This window comes from Aotus nancymaae, unplaced genomic scaffold, assembly GCF_030222135.1.
Source record: "Aotus nancymaae isolate 86718 unplaced genomic scaffold, 86718_ANA_hifiasm-v0.15.2.pri h1tg000057l, whole genome shotgun sequence".
Lineage (NCBI taxonomy): Eukaryota > Metazoa > Chordata > Mammalia > Primates > Aotidae > Aotus > Aotus nancymaae.
In genome coordinates this window covers 47,323,844-47,342,106 of record NW_026988471.1, presented here as the reverse complement: position 1 = coordinate 47,342,106, position 18,263 = coordinate 47,323,844, and the positions used below count along the sequence as shown (strand labels likewise).

Genomic DNA, 18,263 nt, shown 5'->3' with positions numbered 1-18,263 from the left:
CCATAACGTCTTTGCAAAAATTTAAGGTTTTCTTTCTATGCCAGGTATAAAATATAAGAAAAGCCATAGGCCCTCATTATCTTTCCAAATGCCCTCAGGTTTTGCCAAGCCCTAGGTGAGGCCTACAACACATAGCCCGTCCTACACTTCAATGGCCTACAGCCCTCCCGGCAGCACCTTTCCTGAAAGAAGCCCCCTTCATCTCTCTTCCCATCTCTCATGCTATCTTCCACCACTTAAAATCTAATCCTGTGTGCCTAATTAATTTGATAAACGAACCTGAAGCAAAGAAGAAATGGGTATTGCTGTACTGCTATGTTTATTCCTTGCCTATCATCATGTTTTTATTAACATGAAAACAAATGTTTAAAACCAGGCGGTAAGTAGAACTATGTTATAGCCCCACCCTTCAGTTTAGATCCATTTTATGAAAGAGGAAAGAAAAGAAACAGAGTAATATGTACAGAACAAGCCTACCCACCATGATGGTTATGTACAAGGAAGGGGAAAGAAAGATTCTGAGTAAAGTATTATTTAAGCAAATGCTGACTATAAAATGATTTAAAATTAGAATCGAGTCAGAGAAACAATACAACTACTTTTTGCCTAACATAAGATGTTGTGTTTTTTGTTTTTGTTTGTTTTTAATTTTTTAAATTAAAGCCCAAACAGACCACATGTTTTTGCTTTTTTTTGAGACAGAGTCAGTCTTGCTCTGTCACCCAGGCTGGAGTGCAGCAGCAAGATCTCAGCTCACTGCAACTTCCACCTTCCAGGTTCAAGCAATTATCCTGCCTCAGCCTCCTGAGTACCTGGCTAATTTTTTGTATTTTTAATATAAACAGGGTATCACCATGTTGGCCAGGATGGTCTCAATCTCCTGACCTTGTGATCCGCCCACTTGGCCTCCCAAAGTGCTGGGATTATAGGCATGAGCCACCATGCCCAGGAAGATGTTATTTCAAAATCAATTAGAAATACAGTGGTTACTTAGAAAAGCATATCCAGAGATCAGATTATACTTAGAAAAGCATATCTAGAGATCAGATACCTTTGGAAAAGAAATGCTGCTTTGCTATCAAATAACTTTCTTTTTTTTTTTTTTGAGACAGAGTCTTGCTCTGGAGGGTAGTGGTATGGTATCGGCTCACTGCAACCTCTACCTCTCAGGTTCAAGAGATTCTCATGCCTCAGTCTCCTGAATAGCTGGGATTATAGGCATCCACCACCATGCCTGGCTAATTTTTGTATTTTTTTTTTTTTTTTTTTTTTTTTTTTGAGACGGAGTTTCGCTCTCGATACCCAGGCTGGAGCGCAATGGCGCGATCTCGGCTCACCGCAATCTCCGCCTCCTGGGTTCAGGCAATTCTCCTGCCTCAGCCTCCTGAGTAGCTGGGATTACAGGCACGCGCCACCGTGCCCAGCTAATTTTTTTGTATTAGTAGAGACGGGGTTTCACCATGTTGACCAGGATGGTCTCGATCTCTTGACCTCGTGATCCACCCGCCTCGGCCTCCCAAAGTGCTGGGATTACAGGCTTGAGCCACCGCGCCCGGCCAATTTTTGTATTTTTAGTAGAGACAGGTTTCACCATGTTGGCCAGGCTGGTCTCGAACTCCTGACCTCCTGATCCACCTGTCTCAACCTCCCAAAGACCTGGGATTACAGGTGTGAGCCACCGCGCCCAGCCTCAAAGAACTTGTGATGAAAAAACATTAATACCGTTTAGGTAACACTTAACTCACCTGAAGTCTGCTGATGTTCTGACTGGCAAGTTTCATTTCTTCTGTCAATGCTTCCTTAGACTTTTCAGCCAAGGCCAGTCTTTTAGAGAGTGCTCGGCACTGCAAAATCAGAAAACATTCTATTAGTAGAGGGAACATTTTCTAAAACCCAATTTGCTTCAGGAAAGGTTGTTAAAAAACACTTCCCAAAGCCAAAGTTACTGATTCATTCCACAGATAACCTGTTGAATATCTACAGGCATTGTGCCACACATTAGAGTACACATAAGAAAGAAGTGGCCCCATCTTTGTCATTTCAGTAAGGGAAGAAGTCTACCAACTTAAGATCAATGCTTTTTTTTTCTTTGCTCTAGCCTGATGACCAGTGGTTATACATAATACATAAGAACTTTCTTTTTTTTCTTTTTTTGAGATGGAGTCTCACTCTGTTGCCCAGGCTGGAGTGCAGTGGCACGAGCTCGGCTCACTGCAACCTCCAACTCCCAGGTTCATGTGAGTCTCCTGTCTCAGCCTCCTGAGTAGCTGGGATTACAGGCACCTACCACCACGCCCAGCTAAGTTTTGTATTTTTAGTAGAGACAGGGTTTCACCATGTTGGCCAGGATGGTCTCGATCTCCTGACCTCAAGTGATCTGCCCGCCTCAGCCTCCTGAAATGCTGGGATAACAGGCATTAGCCACCATGCCTGGTTAAACGTAAGAACTTTCTACATTTATCTAGGATTCATTTATATTTATACTAGATAAAAAGGGAAGTGATTATTTCAAAAGTTATTGGGAGCTTCTGACCATGCATTATGGATCCTAAGGTACTTTTCTTGTGTTTTAAGTCCTTCATTAGAGACCACATTATAGGAGCAATAAAAGCTTTACGGACCTACCCTACGGATTACATGCTACCTGCAAGGGAAAAAATGAACACAGGATTGCAAAGATCCCAGGCTGCTTTCTTTATCTACTCTATCCAGAGAGGCTGTAGATCAAAACAAAAAAAGAAAAATGCTATTTCAAAATATTGTTCAAAGCGGGTGGGAGATTAAAAGCCTCACTAAACTTTCTGATAAGACCACTGACAAGGAGGATCTGTTGAGACATGAGACACATCCAAATGCTATGTCAACATAAGGCGCTCAGAGCAGTAAAGTCATGCAGGGGGTCACCACTTCCTGTTTACCGATAAGGAAAAACAGGATAGTTTAAAAATTCTTGAATCACAATTGCACAGAAGATATTTACTAAAACAACTAAATCTCTTGGAAATAAAACAGCCTAAAAAAATTCCTGTTACTCATTGCATTTCTTACAAAATTTTAGGACAGTTTAGCCAACCAAATCAACTGCCTCCTATTAACCAAACATCTACTCTGTGCTCAGCAATGAACCTGACAAAGAGGAAAACAGACATGCATGGCACGGGTCCTCATGAAAAGGACAATCGAGTCTGAGACACTAACTCAGGGAACCAAACAATGAGGATCCATGCCTGCTGCGCTGCTGGCTTAGTGATTCAGCATTTCCACAGCTAGTCATTCGGTTTGCTGTCCTCCCCTTTCATGCATTCCAACAAGCTGTCACTATTGATCATCAACTTATCAAACATGTATGCACTGGCTGCTTGTGAACAACACTGAGCTAAGCACATGATTTATTTTAGCAGGAAAAAGATGCAAAGCACCTCTTTACTTTTCAGCAGCTGGTCTCCTATCAACCTCTTCAACTCTAGTATAAGAGAAAATCAAAAAGTCAGGCCTCAATAAAGGGTTTATCCTTTCTTTTTCAATTTCTTTCTTTTTTTTTTTTGAGACAGAGTCTCACTCTGGCTGGAGTGCAATGGCACAATCTCAGCTCACCACAACCTCCGTCTCCTGGGTTTAAGGGATTCTCCTGCTTCAGCCTCTCAAGTAGCTGGGATTACAGAAGCCCACCACCAACGCCTGGCTAATTTTGTATTTTTAGTAGAGATGGGGTTTCACCATGTTGGTCAGGCCAGTGTTGAACTCCTGACCTCGTGATCTGCCCTCCTCGGCCTCCCAAAATGCTGGGATTCAGGCATGAGCCACCATGCCTGACCTCCTTTTCCATTTTTTTTTTTAACAACTTTAAGCATTATTATTATTTTTTTTTCGAGACAGAGTTTCGCTCTTGTTACCCAGGCTGGAGTGCAATGGCGTGATTTCGGCTCACCACAACCTCCGCCTCCTGGGTTCAGGCAATTCTCCTGCCTCAGCCTCCTGAGTAGTTGGAATTACAGGCACGCGCCACCATGCCCAGCTAATTTGTTGTATTTTTAGTAGAGATGGGGTTTCACCATGTTGACCAGGATGGTCTCGATCTCTTGATTTCATAATCCACCTGCCTCAGCCTCCCAAAGTGCTGGGATTACAGGCGTGAGCCACCGCGCCTGGCCCAACTTTAAGCATTATAATTGTCTATCTGCCATCCATAATGGACCTTTTAATATAAAGTTTTAAATCAGAGACCTTGAAGGCATTCTTTTATGTTGAGCCGCATCCATTCTATCTTATCATTGTTTCCTACTCTTTGATATCTCTACTTTCTATCTTCATTCCCCCGACAATTCTATGAATTGTACATAATTTTATAGATGCTATTGCATAGTGAAATAACTTTTTTTAAGGCAGAGTCTCGGCCGGGTGTGATGGCTCACACCTGTAATCTGAGCACTTTGGGAGGCTGAGGTGCGCAGATCACCTCAGGTTAGGAGTTCAAAACCAGCCTGGCCAACATGGTAGAACCCCTGTCTCTAAAAAAATACAAAAATTAGCCAGGCATGATGGTGGGTGCCTGTAATCCCAGCTATTCAGGAGTCTTAGGTGGGAGAGTCACTTGAACCCGGAGGTAAAGGTTGTAGTGAGCCAAGATCACGCCACTGTACTCCAGCCTGGGTAACACAGCAAGACTCCATCTCAAAAAAAAGAAAAAAAAAAAAAGCCAGCATCACACTCTGTTGCCCAGACTAGAGTACAGTGGCACAATCTTGGCTCACTGTAACTTCTGCCTCCCTGGTTCAAATGATTCTCATGCCTCAGTCTCCCAAGTAGCTGGGATTACAGGCATGCGCCACCACACTCAGCTAATTTTCATCATGTTGGGCAGGCCAGTTTCAAACTCCTGACATCAAGTGAGTCACCTTATCGGCCTCCCAAAGTGCTGGGATTATAGGTGTGAGGCACTGCACCTGGCCCACATCATGGTTTTCTAATTCTCTTATAAAAATGAATTATTTGGTAAGAGAAGAAAATGAAACAAAAATTAAGATTTTGTATCTTTTAAAAGTTTTAAAATCTAAGATTTTTCATTTTATCAGTTACAGGAATTCATTTCCACAAAGCTATCATTTAGCTATTGAAGAGTATTTTTTAAAATGAGGCATATTTTGCTTTTTAACTTGCCAATATGAAAATTCCTTGAGCTATGAATGTCTATCTGTCCATATGCTAAAGCAAGTAATCTTTAATAATAATCCTCCAAAACATATATAATGTATCATAGGAAAGGCTACCTGTAAGTCTCTCAGCTATTCTGTAAGAACTTGGAAATGACAAATCAGTCCTTTTTTTTTTTCTTTTTTTTTCTTGAGACGAAGTCTCTGTCACCCAGGTTGGAGAGTGCAATGGCACGATCTCGGCTCACTGCAATCTCCGCCTCCCAGGTTCAAGCAATTTTCCTGCTTCAGCATCCAGAGTAGCTGGGTTAACAGGCGCCTGCCACCATGCCTGGCTAATTTTTTTTGTATTTTTTGTAGAGACCAGGTTTTATCACGTTGGCCAGGCTGGTCTCAAACTGGTCACCTGACCTCAGGTGATCCACCTGCCTCGGCCTCCCAAAGTGCTGGGATTACAGGCATAAGCCACAGTGCCTGGCCTCAAATCAGTCTTATATTATCGAAATAAAGATTTTTGATTGGGTACAGACTAGTCAATATGAACCCTGACCAACGTTATAGACATGTACAGATGTAGAACACACAGACACTGACTTCCTACAGTGAATAGCAGGAAAACAGGGCAGTGACCTAATTCCTACAGGGGTTAGGGAAAAAACCACCAATCGAATTAAATCTACACTCACCTCAGCATAAAAATGCACTGATTTACTGTCAGCCAGCTGCAACTGAGACGTAAGTTCCACTATCCTTGCCATGTAGTGATTTTTGATTAAGTCTTCACGAGATTCCATATCTGGAACCTAAATAGAACACAAATACAAATACACAGTGCCAGTGAGATGAACCATTTCTAGAAAAAATAAAAGATAACATTTCATACATTTTCACTTGAACTTTGATGGGGAATCAGTTTTCCTACCCCTCAAAGAAACTTCAGAAATATCAGGTGAGTCTATATTCCAAATTTCTTTTGTTCAGCATCCTTTCTATTTCAGAATGAAGTTATGGCTTCAAGAGAACAGAACTGAAGTATTGGGAAGCCCACTGGAACCATGCCCCTCCATCAAGCTTTTATTAGCCACAAACCTGACTTTCAAAATGTGTATCTGACTCCTATGCCTTCCTCCAATTGGAAGAGGGCAGGGGAAAGGGGCATATTAATTGGAATCACTAAAATCCAAACATTCTTGTTTTCTCCAAAATTATCTTAAGACAACGCTAATGCTCTTAAACACGCTAATAAATTAAACTATTTCTATATTGAACGGTTTGTGGCCTTTGTCCCAGACTGATAGTTCTACTAATGACTCAAACAATGACATCCTGTTTAGTTTAAAAATACATGCAGAAGTTCATGATTATCTGTAAGAATAAATACAGCAATCAAAGAATTTACCAGCTTACTTGAACTATATTAACCAGTTTGCCAGTGGTAAGCTGGATGACTTCAGTGTTTATTTAACAGTTCTTTATAAAGTTATGTCTTAGAGTGGTCTGGTGTGGTGGCTCACACCTGTAATTCCAGCACTTTGGGAGGCCAATACAGGTGGATCACTTGAGGTCAGGAGTTTGAGACCAGCCTGGCCAACATGGTGAAATCCTGTCTCTACTAAAAATACAAAAATTAGGCAGGCCGTTGGCATACATCTGAAGTTCCATCTACTTAGGAGGCTCAGGCAGGAGAATCACTTGAACCTGGGAAGCAGAGGTTGCAGTGAGCCAAGATTATGCCACTGCACTTCAGCCTGGGTGACAGAATAAGACTCTGTCTCAAAATAAACAAATAAATATTTTTTTAAAAAAATAAAGTTACATCTTAGAATATTTCAAAATTCAAAAGTGCAAACCTGTATCACAGGCCAAATCTGACCTGGGATCACTTGCTTTGAGGGCAAGAAAGAGCTACCAGGTAGACTGTTCATCAAGGCCCTGGGAAGGCCTGCTAAGCTGTGCTTTCCTGGCTGCCCAATGGGAGGACTAACACACTCTCAGCCTCATGTAGAAGGCCAACGAATGAAGGCCCAAGCAGGAGCCACACCGTGTCAAATTTCCAAGGCAAGTCCCTCTAAAAGGCAATTACAAAAACAGGCTATAATTTTTTGGTGACTGTCAAAACAAAACGAGAGAAAAGCAACATGGATCCATCGATGAAGGTGGAAAACACTACCTCCACATTTGACAGAAGTGTCAGGAAAAAATACTAACAATTGGACCAAGATGGCTTTTGCAGGACTTTGTTGACAGACATGCTGCTAGATATTTACTAAGAAACAACATGATGACAAGCACATATTACCTCACTGTCAGATGACCTGGTTAAAGTCCCAATCTAGAACATAAGGAAAAAAATATTAGAACACAGTATGTACATTTCAAGCACAATAGGTCATACACTTGTAATATTTTTTCTTCTCTGTTCACATTGTTTTATAGAGCATTGAGGGTACAGTACTAGAAGATCATTCTCAGACTGTCTTTTACTACAGGACACGGAGATAAGTAACTGCACTTACTATTTCTGCCATGAGGCAGTAACCAGTAATTGTCATCACTAAATCCTCTATCAAAATGCTGATGAGCCATTCTCACTGAAACCCAACAAATCATCTGGGAGAGAGGAGATCAGCTTTTAGCCACAATCCTTCATCTATTTCCAAAGCAGTAGCCAAGAAGGGGTAAATTACGATGACCATAGTAATTAAACATTCCAAACAGAAAATGCAAATAGTAAACACTGGTTGAAAACTCAAAAGGAGAAAGAATAAATAAATCTACTTTTGATATAATGTTATTATGACTAAGCATAAATTTCAGATTTAAATAAAAACAAAAATGTAATTTTAAACACATTAAAATGCTGCTAGATTTTTTTCTAATTTTTTTTTAAACACAAGGTCTCCCTCTGTCACCTAGGCTGCAGTACATTGGCGCAATCATAGCTTACTGCAGCATGGAATTCCTGGGCTCAAGTCAACCTCTTCTCCAGCCTCCTGAGATTACAGGTGTAAGTCACCATGCCTGGCTGCTGCTAGATCTTTTTAAAGTTTGTTTCTACAGTTTAAGATTTCAAAAACAGATAGTCATGATTACTAAATTCAGGTTATTGTTCAAGGTGGAGGTGCCGCATGTGCTTGGGTACAATGACAAGGAAACTACTGGAAACTCACTGTCAATGGATTCTGTAAATAAGAGATGACATCCAATAAACAGTCTTAATGTATTCTAAATAATATCCTCCAGAGTATTAGTCTGAACACTGAGAGTGTATCAACTGAATGTGTACTAATGAATGTTATGCCCACCTGGCTCTATAAGAGTCTTTGCTAAGATCTTTTAAAATAGAAGAGCCATAATTTTTCTACTCAATGAAGTGGAAGTAGCAATTATTTTCTTTTAGTTAAAAATTGCTTGCAATAATATTCTAATAATTTAATTTTACATATTCCAATATGACTGCATTTTGTAAACTAAACTCTAAGGAAACATCCATTTCACCTGCTCACCCTCACCCCCTTACTCCCGGGTTATGATTTGAAAACGTGGTACAGCCCCAAGTTCTTCAAAAGCATGGTATTGTATAAATGCAAGGAAAACTTTTAACACAGATTACTTCAACATTTTTCTTATATGATACTAACAAGAGTATAAACTGATAGTCCTTTTAAAAAATAATTTGGTAATAAAAATCAAGGAATTTGAAAATATTCATGTCTTCTGATCTAGTAATTCCAACCCTAAGAATACATCCTGAGGTAATCATTTAACATGCAGAAATAATCTTATACATAGAAATAAGATGTTATTTAAAGTAGCAAAAGTTATAACCAATGTCCAATCATAGGTAAACTAAGGTATAATAGATATGGAATACTATGAAATCAATAAGTTTATACTGAGTTTCTCATAATGATGTTTATGGTCTGTTTTTGTTTTCGTTTTGAGACAGAGTCTCACTCTGTGACTAGGCTGGATTGCAATCGGGCAATCTCGGCTCACTGCAACCTCTACCTCCCAGGTGCAAGCGATTCTCCTGCCTCAGCCTCCCGAGTAGCTGGGTCTACAGGTGTGCATCACCACGCCTGGCTAATTTTTCTATTTTTAGTAGAGATGAGGTTTCACCATGTTGGCAGGCTGGTCTCGAACTCCTGACCTCACGTTCCACCTGCCTTGGCCTCCCAAAGTGCTGGGATTACAGGTGTGAGACACCATGCCCAGCCAATGTTTTAACATTATGCTAAGATTTGAAATTTTATGTAGTACGATCTCAACTATATATGACATTTAGTAGGAAAAAAATGTTAACACTAGTGGCTTGATTATTCAGGATTTTTTTTTTTTTTTTTGAGATGAAGTCTCGCACTTTCGCCCAGGCTGGAATGCAATGGTACGATCTTGGCTCACTGCAACCTCCACTCCCAGATTCACTTGATTCTCCTGCCTCAGCCTCCCAAATAGCTGGGATTACAGGTACAAACCACCACACCCAGATTATTTTTTGTATTTTTAGTTGAGACAGGGTTTTACTACGTAGGCCAGACTGCTCCCTAACTCCTGACCTCGTGATCCACCCACCTCGGCCTCCCAAAGTGCTGGGATTACAGGCTTGAGCCACTGTGCCTGGCCTGATAATGTCATCTTTATACTTAAAATATATGTTTAAAAATTCTATTAATTTAGCCAGGCACGGTGGCTCATGCCTGTAATCCCAGCACTTTCGGAGGCCGAGGCGGGTAGATCACGAGGTCAAGAGATCGAGACCAGCCTGGTCAACATGGTGAAACCCCGTCTCTACCAAAAATACAAAAATTAGCTGGGGGTGGTGGCTCGCGCCTATAGTCCCAGCTACTCGGGAGGCTGAGGCAGGAGAATTGCTTGAACCCAGGAGGCGGAGGTTGTAGTGAGCCAAGATCAAGCCACTGCACTCCAGCCTGACGCCTGGCAACAGAGTGAGACTCTGTCTCAAAAAAAAAAAAAAATCTATTAATTTAATTTTCAATTCCAGCAAAAAACAGAAATGTGTATTGTTCTGTACTTTTACTTTAAGATTATTGCTATTTTTTAATAATATATAATAGGTGGTTGAATACTCAAATTATAAAACTAGGTATTTCGCTAAAAATAACAAACATTTCTAACTCTGTAACATTTCAAGAGTTAAATAAGTTTCCATTTGAGGTTACTTTTTCAGCCTCAAAGTGTCTAAACCAAAGTAATCTCCCTGTAAGATGAGTTTCCTTTGTTAATCTATTAACATTGAAATGGGCACAAACTTGCTCCCAACACCCAAAAGGAAGAAGACAGAAAAGACACAAAGACAAACACACACACACAACTACACAATTAGTTCACTTAAGGGTCACTTAAGGGGTGTGGGTGTAAAAAGAAAGGCTGAAAAGTAGAAACAACAAGGAAAGCAGAAAACTCCATCTCTTTTTATTTCTATTGCACTATGTGCAAGGCAAGATTCCAAGTTATTTTTGGTAGAAATCTGCTTTTGGTAGTTAACCTGTCTTTTGTTACAGGAGCGCTGGCTGTGACCTTTATGATAGGTGGAACGGTATCAGGTCCTTTCTGCCCCTACACTAACTAGTTGATTTAAATAGCAACTTCTAAAGTCACCAAACCCAAATAAGGTCATTATCACTTATGGCCCAATAGTGTTCAGTACTAAATATTTTTCATGTCCCTAGAAATATCTTTCACTTACATATGTAAGAATAGGGCTTTCCTTTGAAAATGTTCAAATAAAAAGATAATCCTAAACTTTCAGCAACCAACATTAACAACTCAAATATTATCAGCATTGTGCTAGCTTCAGCAGCATATATACTAAAATTGGAACAATACAGAGATTAGCATGGCCCCTGCTCAAGGATGACATGAAAATTCATGAAGCATCCCATGTTTTAAAATTTTTATTAATTTATAAAATATATATATATACACCAGTGTTACCAATTCTATTAACCTCAGTAAGGGAGGCAGTAAGCAAATGAGTTTATTTAATTTTAATTTTTGTTTTTTTTAGAGATAGGGCCTCACTCTGTTGTCCAGGCTGGATACAGTGGCACAATCATAACTCACTGCAGTCTCAAACTCCTGGGCTCAAAAGATCTTCCTGCTTCAGCCTCCGGAGTAGCTGAGACAACAGGGGTGGGCTACCATACCCAGCTAACAAATGAGTTTATGCCATCTAATTGTTTTCTAACATGGATCAGACATAAGGCCATCTTGGCTAAGAGTGCAGGGCACGGGATCAGACATCCCATCACTTATCAAGTGTGTGACTTCATGTGAGCTATTTCTCTTTGGTCCTTGGTTTCCTTAACTATAAAATGGAGTTATGATATACCTGTAATCTTGTGTGAGGATTGACTGATTGACTAATACTCTGGAAAGTCCTTAGACCTGTGTCAGCCACACGATTACTATAATTACAATGTCATTGTCTGCAGCACACTCCCTGGTCTAGTCTGGCCACCACCAACTCGGCTAATGAAAGTGTAAGAAGAAGGAAGGAATGAATGCAGGCAATGGAGCTGGGGGAGAAGAAATCAGACACAATGAAGGGTGAGACCCCATCATTTGAGACAGACTCTGAAGGAAAAGTCTAAAGGCAAGTGAATGGGGGCAGTATCCTAAATGCCACTTGGATGGATATTGGAATTCTTTTGTTTGTTGAATGTCCCTCTCATTACCTCATTTACATACTGTAGCTTAACGCTAAACCACTGATATGGGGGTAAAAACTGTCATCTTGCCCTATTAGAGCCAACATGCAGGACCTGTGGCTGGGACAAAGACTTGCCTTTGGTGACCACTACATGGCTGCCCTGTTGAGCATGGTGACCATTCAAGGTCACCATGACCATTGGTCACGAACATTCATGGACAACCAAACTAGGAAGTTTTTATTTGTTGATTGTGTTTTTGCTTTTCTAAAAATTTTAACTCTTGTTGTTGTTTTGGGGTTTTTGTTTCGTTTTTATTTTTAAATGTTTATTATTTTCTATTTTTTGCTTTTCTAAAAATTTTAATTCTTGTTCTTTTCCCATACCTGCAAGAACAAACAATAATTCTTTTTTCTCCTCTATATTTTATTATAAAAAATTTTAAACATATAGAAAAGTTGGGGGTGAAAAGTATAGTAAACATCTGTATATCTACTATCCAGATTCAATAATTATTAGCATGCTCATTTTGCTTTACTGATCTGGGTGGATGTATTTTTTTCTAAACATGTGAGCATAAGTTGCAGACATTTTGATACCCTACCGTAAGTATACTGAAATCCATCTCTAAAAGGTAAATAATAATATCATTACCATATCTAGGAAAATTCACAATCATCTGAGATTCTGACACTGTTAAGATGTGATAAGGTCTGAAGATAAAATCTGGTTTGTATATTTAACTAGCAGGTATGCTCTGAATTAAGTGGAAGAACCATGACTTGCTCTTCAATAGCATCAGTGAGCTACAGGAGTAAAGTGAGCAGAAAAGCACACGCCTTAGGACAGGATCTTCAAGAAGCACCGTGGCTCTCAAGCTCCTCAAGCTTGTAAAAAAAAAATGCTTGTTAAAGAAAATACACCTAAAAGACTCCTTTGATTATGAGGGTTTTTCCTTCCTGATTTCTCTTTTTCTATATTTTCCTAATTTTTTCAGTGAGCAGAATAGTATAATTAGAAAACATTTTTGAAAGTAAAAAGTTCTATAACATCAACAGAAATGTTTCTTCACTTTCTAAATCACTGCAATTACCAATAAGGCAAGAAATACAAAGTTGCAAGATTATGCGCCAACATTCTGTCTCATGAAAAACAACCTGATGGGTTTCTATAATATATGTATATTACAAAGCTTTATACTCTCTAGGAATATATCATATAAAATTGGGTAAAAATTGTATTTGTGGTCATTTCTTTTTTATTAATATTACTTCTTTTGGCTTTATTTCACTTTTGGTAGAGACAGGGTCTCACTATGTTGCCCAGGCTGGTCTCAAACTCTTGGGCTCAAGTGATTAACCCACCTCGGCCTCCCAGAGTGCTGGGGTTATAGGCATGAGCCACCACTCGTGGCTTTCTGTGGTTCTCTTTTTTTGAGATGGAGTTTCGCTCTTGTTGCCCAGGCTGGAGTGCAATGGCGTGATCTTGGCTCACCGCAATCTCCGCCTCCTGGGTTCAGACAATTCTCCTGCCTCAGCCTCCTGAGTAGCTGGGATTACAGGCACGCGCCACCATGCCCAGCTAATTTTTTGTATTTTTAGTAGAGACAGGGTTTCACCATGTTGACCAGGATGGTCTCGATCTCTTGACCTCGTGATCCACCTGCCTCAGCCTCCCAAAGTGCTGGGATTACAGGCATGAGCTACTGCGCCTGGTCCCTCAGAATCATCTTAAATTTAACTTACTGTATCTTTTCCAGGAACATAGTCCTCACCATGAGGAAGTCTCATGTAAAATCACAGGAAATTTAATGGTTACTTTTTGAAGGAGACATCCTGCTTACTACCCTGCTTTTTTTCTAAAGCATATGGGTCACTCCTGTTATGAACTAATGTGTAATTAAGATGGTTACTGTAGCCTGGTGTTCGTGTCCCCTCCCACCCCCATAATCACATGTTGAAATCCTAACCTCCAAGGTGCTGGTATTAGGAGGTAGGGCATTTGGGAAGTAACCTAATAGGATTAGTGCCCCTTACAAAAGAGACCCCAGGGAGCTCATCTGACCTTTCTGCCATGTGAGAACACCATGAAAAGACTGGTGTCTATGAACCAGAAAACAGACCCTAACCAGACAGTGAATCTCCCAGCACCTTAATCTTGAACTTCCCAGCCTCAAAAACAGTGAGAAATAAATTTCTGTGGTTTACAAGACACTCTGTTTATGGTATTTTGATATAGCAGCCTGAATGAACTAACACAATGGTTAATGTTGAACATTAGATCATTACCAATTAGCATTTAAGAGAAAACTGAGGGCAACCAAGAAGACACTCACTAGACTGGTGCTCTGAATGGGCTCCGACACAGCCTTAGCTGTGGCTTCATCCTGGCCAGCAGCGTTTGACACGGCAGCATTTTCCTGGGCCAGCCCAACCGACTGGCCACTACTTGTACTCTTCAGCTTATCTGCAATTCGCTGGTTTTCTTTCTCTAGCTTGATTTTGGCTAACTGTGCTTCCAACATCCAATGTTCTTTTTCCTGCTCCAGTTTAGAAATCTTTTCCAAACTTTGTTGAACCTTGAAAAGTAACAGAGTGTTGTATCTTAGGGAATAAAGCAGATAAAACTTAGTGGCCAAAAAACTATTTTACAGAATATAAACCAAAACTACCCCACAGAGGTAAAAATATAATAATAAACCTTGACCTTAGAATAGGGAGAGATTTATTAGACAGGATACAAAAAGCACAACCATAAATCGAGAAATTAAACTACAGTAAGATTTAAAAAAAACTACTCATCAAAAAACATCAAAAGAGAAAAGGAAACACGGAATCGAATTAGAATCTGTAAACCATTTATCCAACAGAGATCCAATAACTAGAACATAGAAAGAATTCTCAAAAATCACTAAGATAGGCTGGGCGTGGTGGCTCACGCCTGTAATCCAAGCACTTTGGAGGCCAAGGCGGACGGATCACCTGAGGTCAGGAGTTCAAGACCAGCCTGACCAACATGGTGAAACCCCGTCTTAGAAAAATAAAATAAAATAAAAAAGAAAGTAAGATAGACAACTCAACACAGAAAAAGGCAAAAAAAGAAAACCAACAACAGACTTGAAGAAGACTAGAAACAAATTAAAAGGTATGCAACGTCACTAATTATCAAAGCACAGCAACTTAAACCAACCATTTAATTAAAATTTAAAAAATAGAGAATACAAAAATTGTGGAACAATTAGAACTATAGGTTGGTGCAAAAGTAATTGTGGTTTTGCCATTTTTTTTAAAGTAATAACAACTGCAATTACTTTTGCACCAACCTAATACCATATACTGTGCTGAACAAAAAAAGCCAGACCTGAAAGAGCATAATTGCATTTAATAAAAAATTCAGTATCAGGCCAAAAAAAAAAAAAAAAAAAAGAAAACCTAATCTATTGTGCTAAAAGGCAGGAGAATGGTTATCTTTGGGGGAGAGGAGAGTAGTAACTGGAAATGGGCATGAGGAAGGCTTCTAAGGTCCTAGTACTTTTTAAGGTATATTTTTGCTATGAAAGACTCTCAAATCATTTTTTCTCTGTTCTCACACTGTACAATCAGTACAGAAGACTTTTGTGACACCAAAGTATGTGGATATATTTCCCCACCAACAAACAAGTCGTCGGTTTTGTTGTGGACATCAGGTGAGTGTCCTCTAATTTAATTCCACCACTATCTACATAGAGATAGCGTTAGATTCCACAGATCGTGAGCTCAGTTCCCAAAACTGCCTCCACTGCAGACAGCAGTCACAAGTCTGGACCTTAAGAACTCGTGACTAATCAGCTTTAAGTTGAGGTTCCCATGACTCCCTCTTTGAGTTTGATTAATTTGCTGGAGTGGCTCACAACAGTCAGGGAAACACGTTTATTGGTTTATTACCAAGGATACAGATGAAGAGATTTACAGAGTGAAGTAGAGGAAGGGGTGCAGAATTTCCATGCCCTCCCTGGCCATGCCACCCCCCAGGAACCTCATGTGTTCAGCTATTCACAAGCTCCGAAACTCCGCCCTCTTGGGCTTTTTATGGATACTGCATTGGATAGGCATGATTGGCAACCATGAAGAAATGTCATTGGATCTAAACCCAACAAGCCCTGATGGGCGCAGTGGCTCACGCCTGTAATCCCAGCACTTTGGGAGGCCGAGGCAGGGGGATCACTTGAGGTCAGGAGTTCAAGACCAGCCTGGCCAACATGGGAAACTCTGTCTATACTAAAAATAAAAAATACAAAAATTAGCTGGGTACGGTGGTATGCGCCTGTAACCCTAGCTACTCTGGAGGCCGAGGCAGGAGAATGGCTTGAACCCAGCAGATGGAGGTTGTAGCAAGCTGAGATCACGACATTGCACTCTAGCCTGGGTGACACAGCAAGATTCCATCTCAACAAAACAAAACAAAACCCAACAAGCCCTGTCTGTTTAGATTCTTCTCTGTGCAGCAGCACTTCTTCCTCTAGGGTATGGGGCAGGACCTCCTCTAGAATGAGGGTCTTATGCTCTCTAATGCCCTATAGTCTGATTAGAGTCCTGCCTTAGGCAAGTAAAAGGAGGGCAAAAGAAGGTCAAAGAGAGAGAGATTCTATTTACTGTAACAAGGACGATGGGAGTTACAAGCCAGCAACCGTGGACAAATACATATATATATATAGTTTTTTCCTTTTTTCTGAAAAAGACAGTGCCTCCCACTCTCACCAACTCCCCAAATTCAACTGACTACTAAATATTGCAAATATTTCTTTCCTGCTCCTTTAAGAAATGAAAATAACTCAGAGTCACTAGCTCTTGCCCCCTCTTTTATTTTAGCATTTCAGACATTTAAATCTAGTACATAAAAAAAAGAATTAATCATCGTGGCCAAAGTGTGTTGATATTACTTTAGGTCCAATTATAACACCAATTGAATCAAGATGACTTAGAGTGTCAACATGTTTTTCAACAAATTATGTCTATTTGCTTTTTAGTATGTATTAAACAATTCATTTCACATGTCTATTTATGCAGACTTTTGAATCATTCTATATGTCTTAAAAACTTTCTTCGGGGAATTTAACATTTCTGTTCTTTAACAATTTTCATGATTTTCCCAGTGCCATACCTGCTGTGCAAGGCCTTCTCTGCTTTCAGTAGAGCTGAGAAGGATGCGGCGGTTTGCCAGTGCTTCCTCATAAGGCACAGACTCCAAGAGGGGCTATGAAGAAAGCATCAGGAGAATTAAAGAAAAAATATTGTTTATAGATTGCATGCTTATAAATACTCATGCATTTACTACATGCTTATAAATGCCCTCCCCTGCATCCAACATACAAAAAGAATGCTAAACAAGGTGTGACAATAAATTCAGATGTCAAAGTAGACTATTTTAATACATGTGAAAAGAAAGATAATTTTTTTAAAAGAAAAATAATTAAAAACTTGTAACAATTATAGTCACTGACTTAGCTTGGTTCGATTGAATGACTTTACAATGGTGCAAAAGCAATGCATTCCACAGAAACCATACTTTGAGTACTCATACATAAAACCATTCTGTTTTTCACTTTCAGTACGTTTTCAATAAGTTATGAGATACTCAACACTATTATAAAATCAGTTGGGAGTGGTGCCTCACCCCTGTAATCTTAGCACTTTGGGAGGCCGAGGGGATGGATTACTTGAGGTCAGGAGTTTGAGACCAGCCAGGCCAAAATGGTGAAACCCTGACACTATTAAAAATACAAAAATTAGCTGGGTGTGGTGGTGCACACCTGTAATCCCAGCAAATCAGGAGGCTGAGGCAGGAGGATCATTTGAACCCCAGAGGCAGAGGTTCCATTAAGCTGAGATTGCATCACTGCACTCCAGCCTGGGCAACAGAGCGAGTGAGATTCCATCTCAAAAATAAATAAGGCCCCGGTGCAGTGGCTCATGCAAGTAATGCCAGCACTTTGGGAGGCCGAGGTGGGTGGATTACCTGAGGTCAGGAGTTCGAGACAAGCCTGACCAACACGATAAAATCCTGTCTCTACTAAATATACAAAAAAAAAAAAAATTAGCAGGAGTGGTGGTGGGCACCTGTAATGCCAGCTACTCGGGAAGCTGAGGCAGGAGAATCCTTTGAACTTGGGAAGCAAAGGTTGTGGTGAGCTGAGATCATACCATTGCACTCCAGCCTGGGCGACAGAGCAAGACTCCGATTCAAAAATAAATAAATAAGTAAATAAAATAAAATAAAATAGGCTTTATGTTAGATGACTTGCCTAACTGTAGGCTAATGTAAGTGTTTTGAGCACATTTAAGGTAGGCTAGGCTAAACTATGATGGTTGGTAGGTTAGGTACATTAAATGCATTTTCAACATGATTTTTTTTTTTGAGACAAGGTCTCACTTTGTTGCCCTGGGCTGGAGTGCACTGGTGT

At 40.1% G+C, this 18,263-nt stretch overlaps 1 protein-coding gene and 1 non-coding gene across 3 annotated transcripts in view; one reads left to right on the top strand and one right to left on the bottom strand.

Annotated features, from left to right (window-relative positions):
* The window catches only part of PPP1R21 (protein phosphatase 1 regulatory subunit 21), a 78,210-nt gene that overhangs the window by 5,400 nt on the left and 54,547 nt on the right, over nt 1-18,263 (bottom strand). For both annotated transcript variants that reach the window (XM_012465469.2, XM_064364061.1), the window contains exons 16-20: nt 16,964-17,056; nt 14,160-14,402; nt 7,450-7,482; nt 5,837-5,953; nt 1,746-1,844 (exon numbers count right to left, since the gene is read on the bottom strand). In XM_012465469.2, coding sequence (XP_012320892.2) covers nt 1,746-1,844; nt 5,837-5,953; nt 7,450-7,482; nt 14,160-14,402; nt 16,964-17,056 — 585 coding nt within the window. The remainder of the gene's footprint in view (nt 1-1,745; nt 1,845-5,836; nt 5,954-7,449; nt 7,483-14,159; nt 14,403-16,963; nt 17,057-18,263) is intronic.
* Nucleotides 10,959-11,062, top strand: LOC135269761 (U6 spliceosomal RNA). Its single transcript, XR_010338024.1, has one exon. It is a non-coding gene; the product is annotated as a U6 spliceosomal RNA (small nuclear RNA).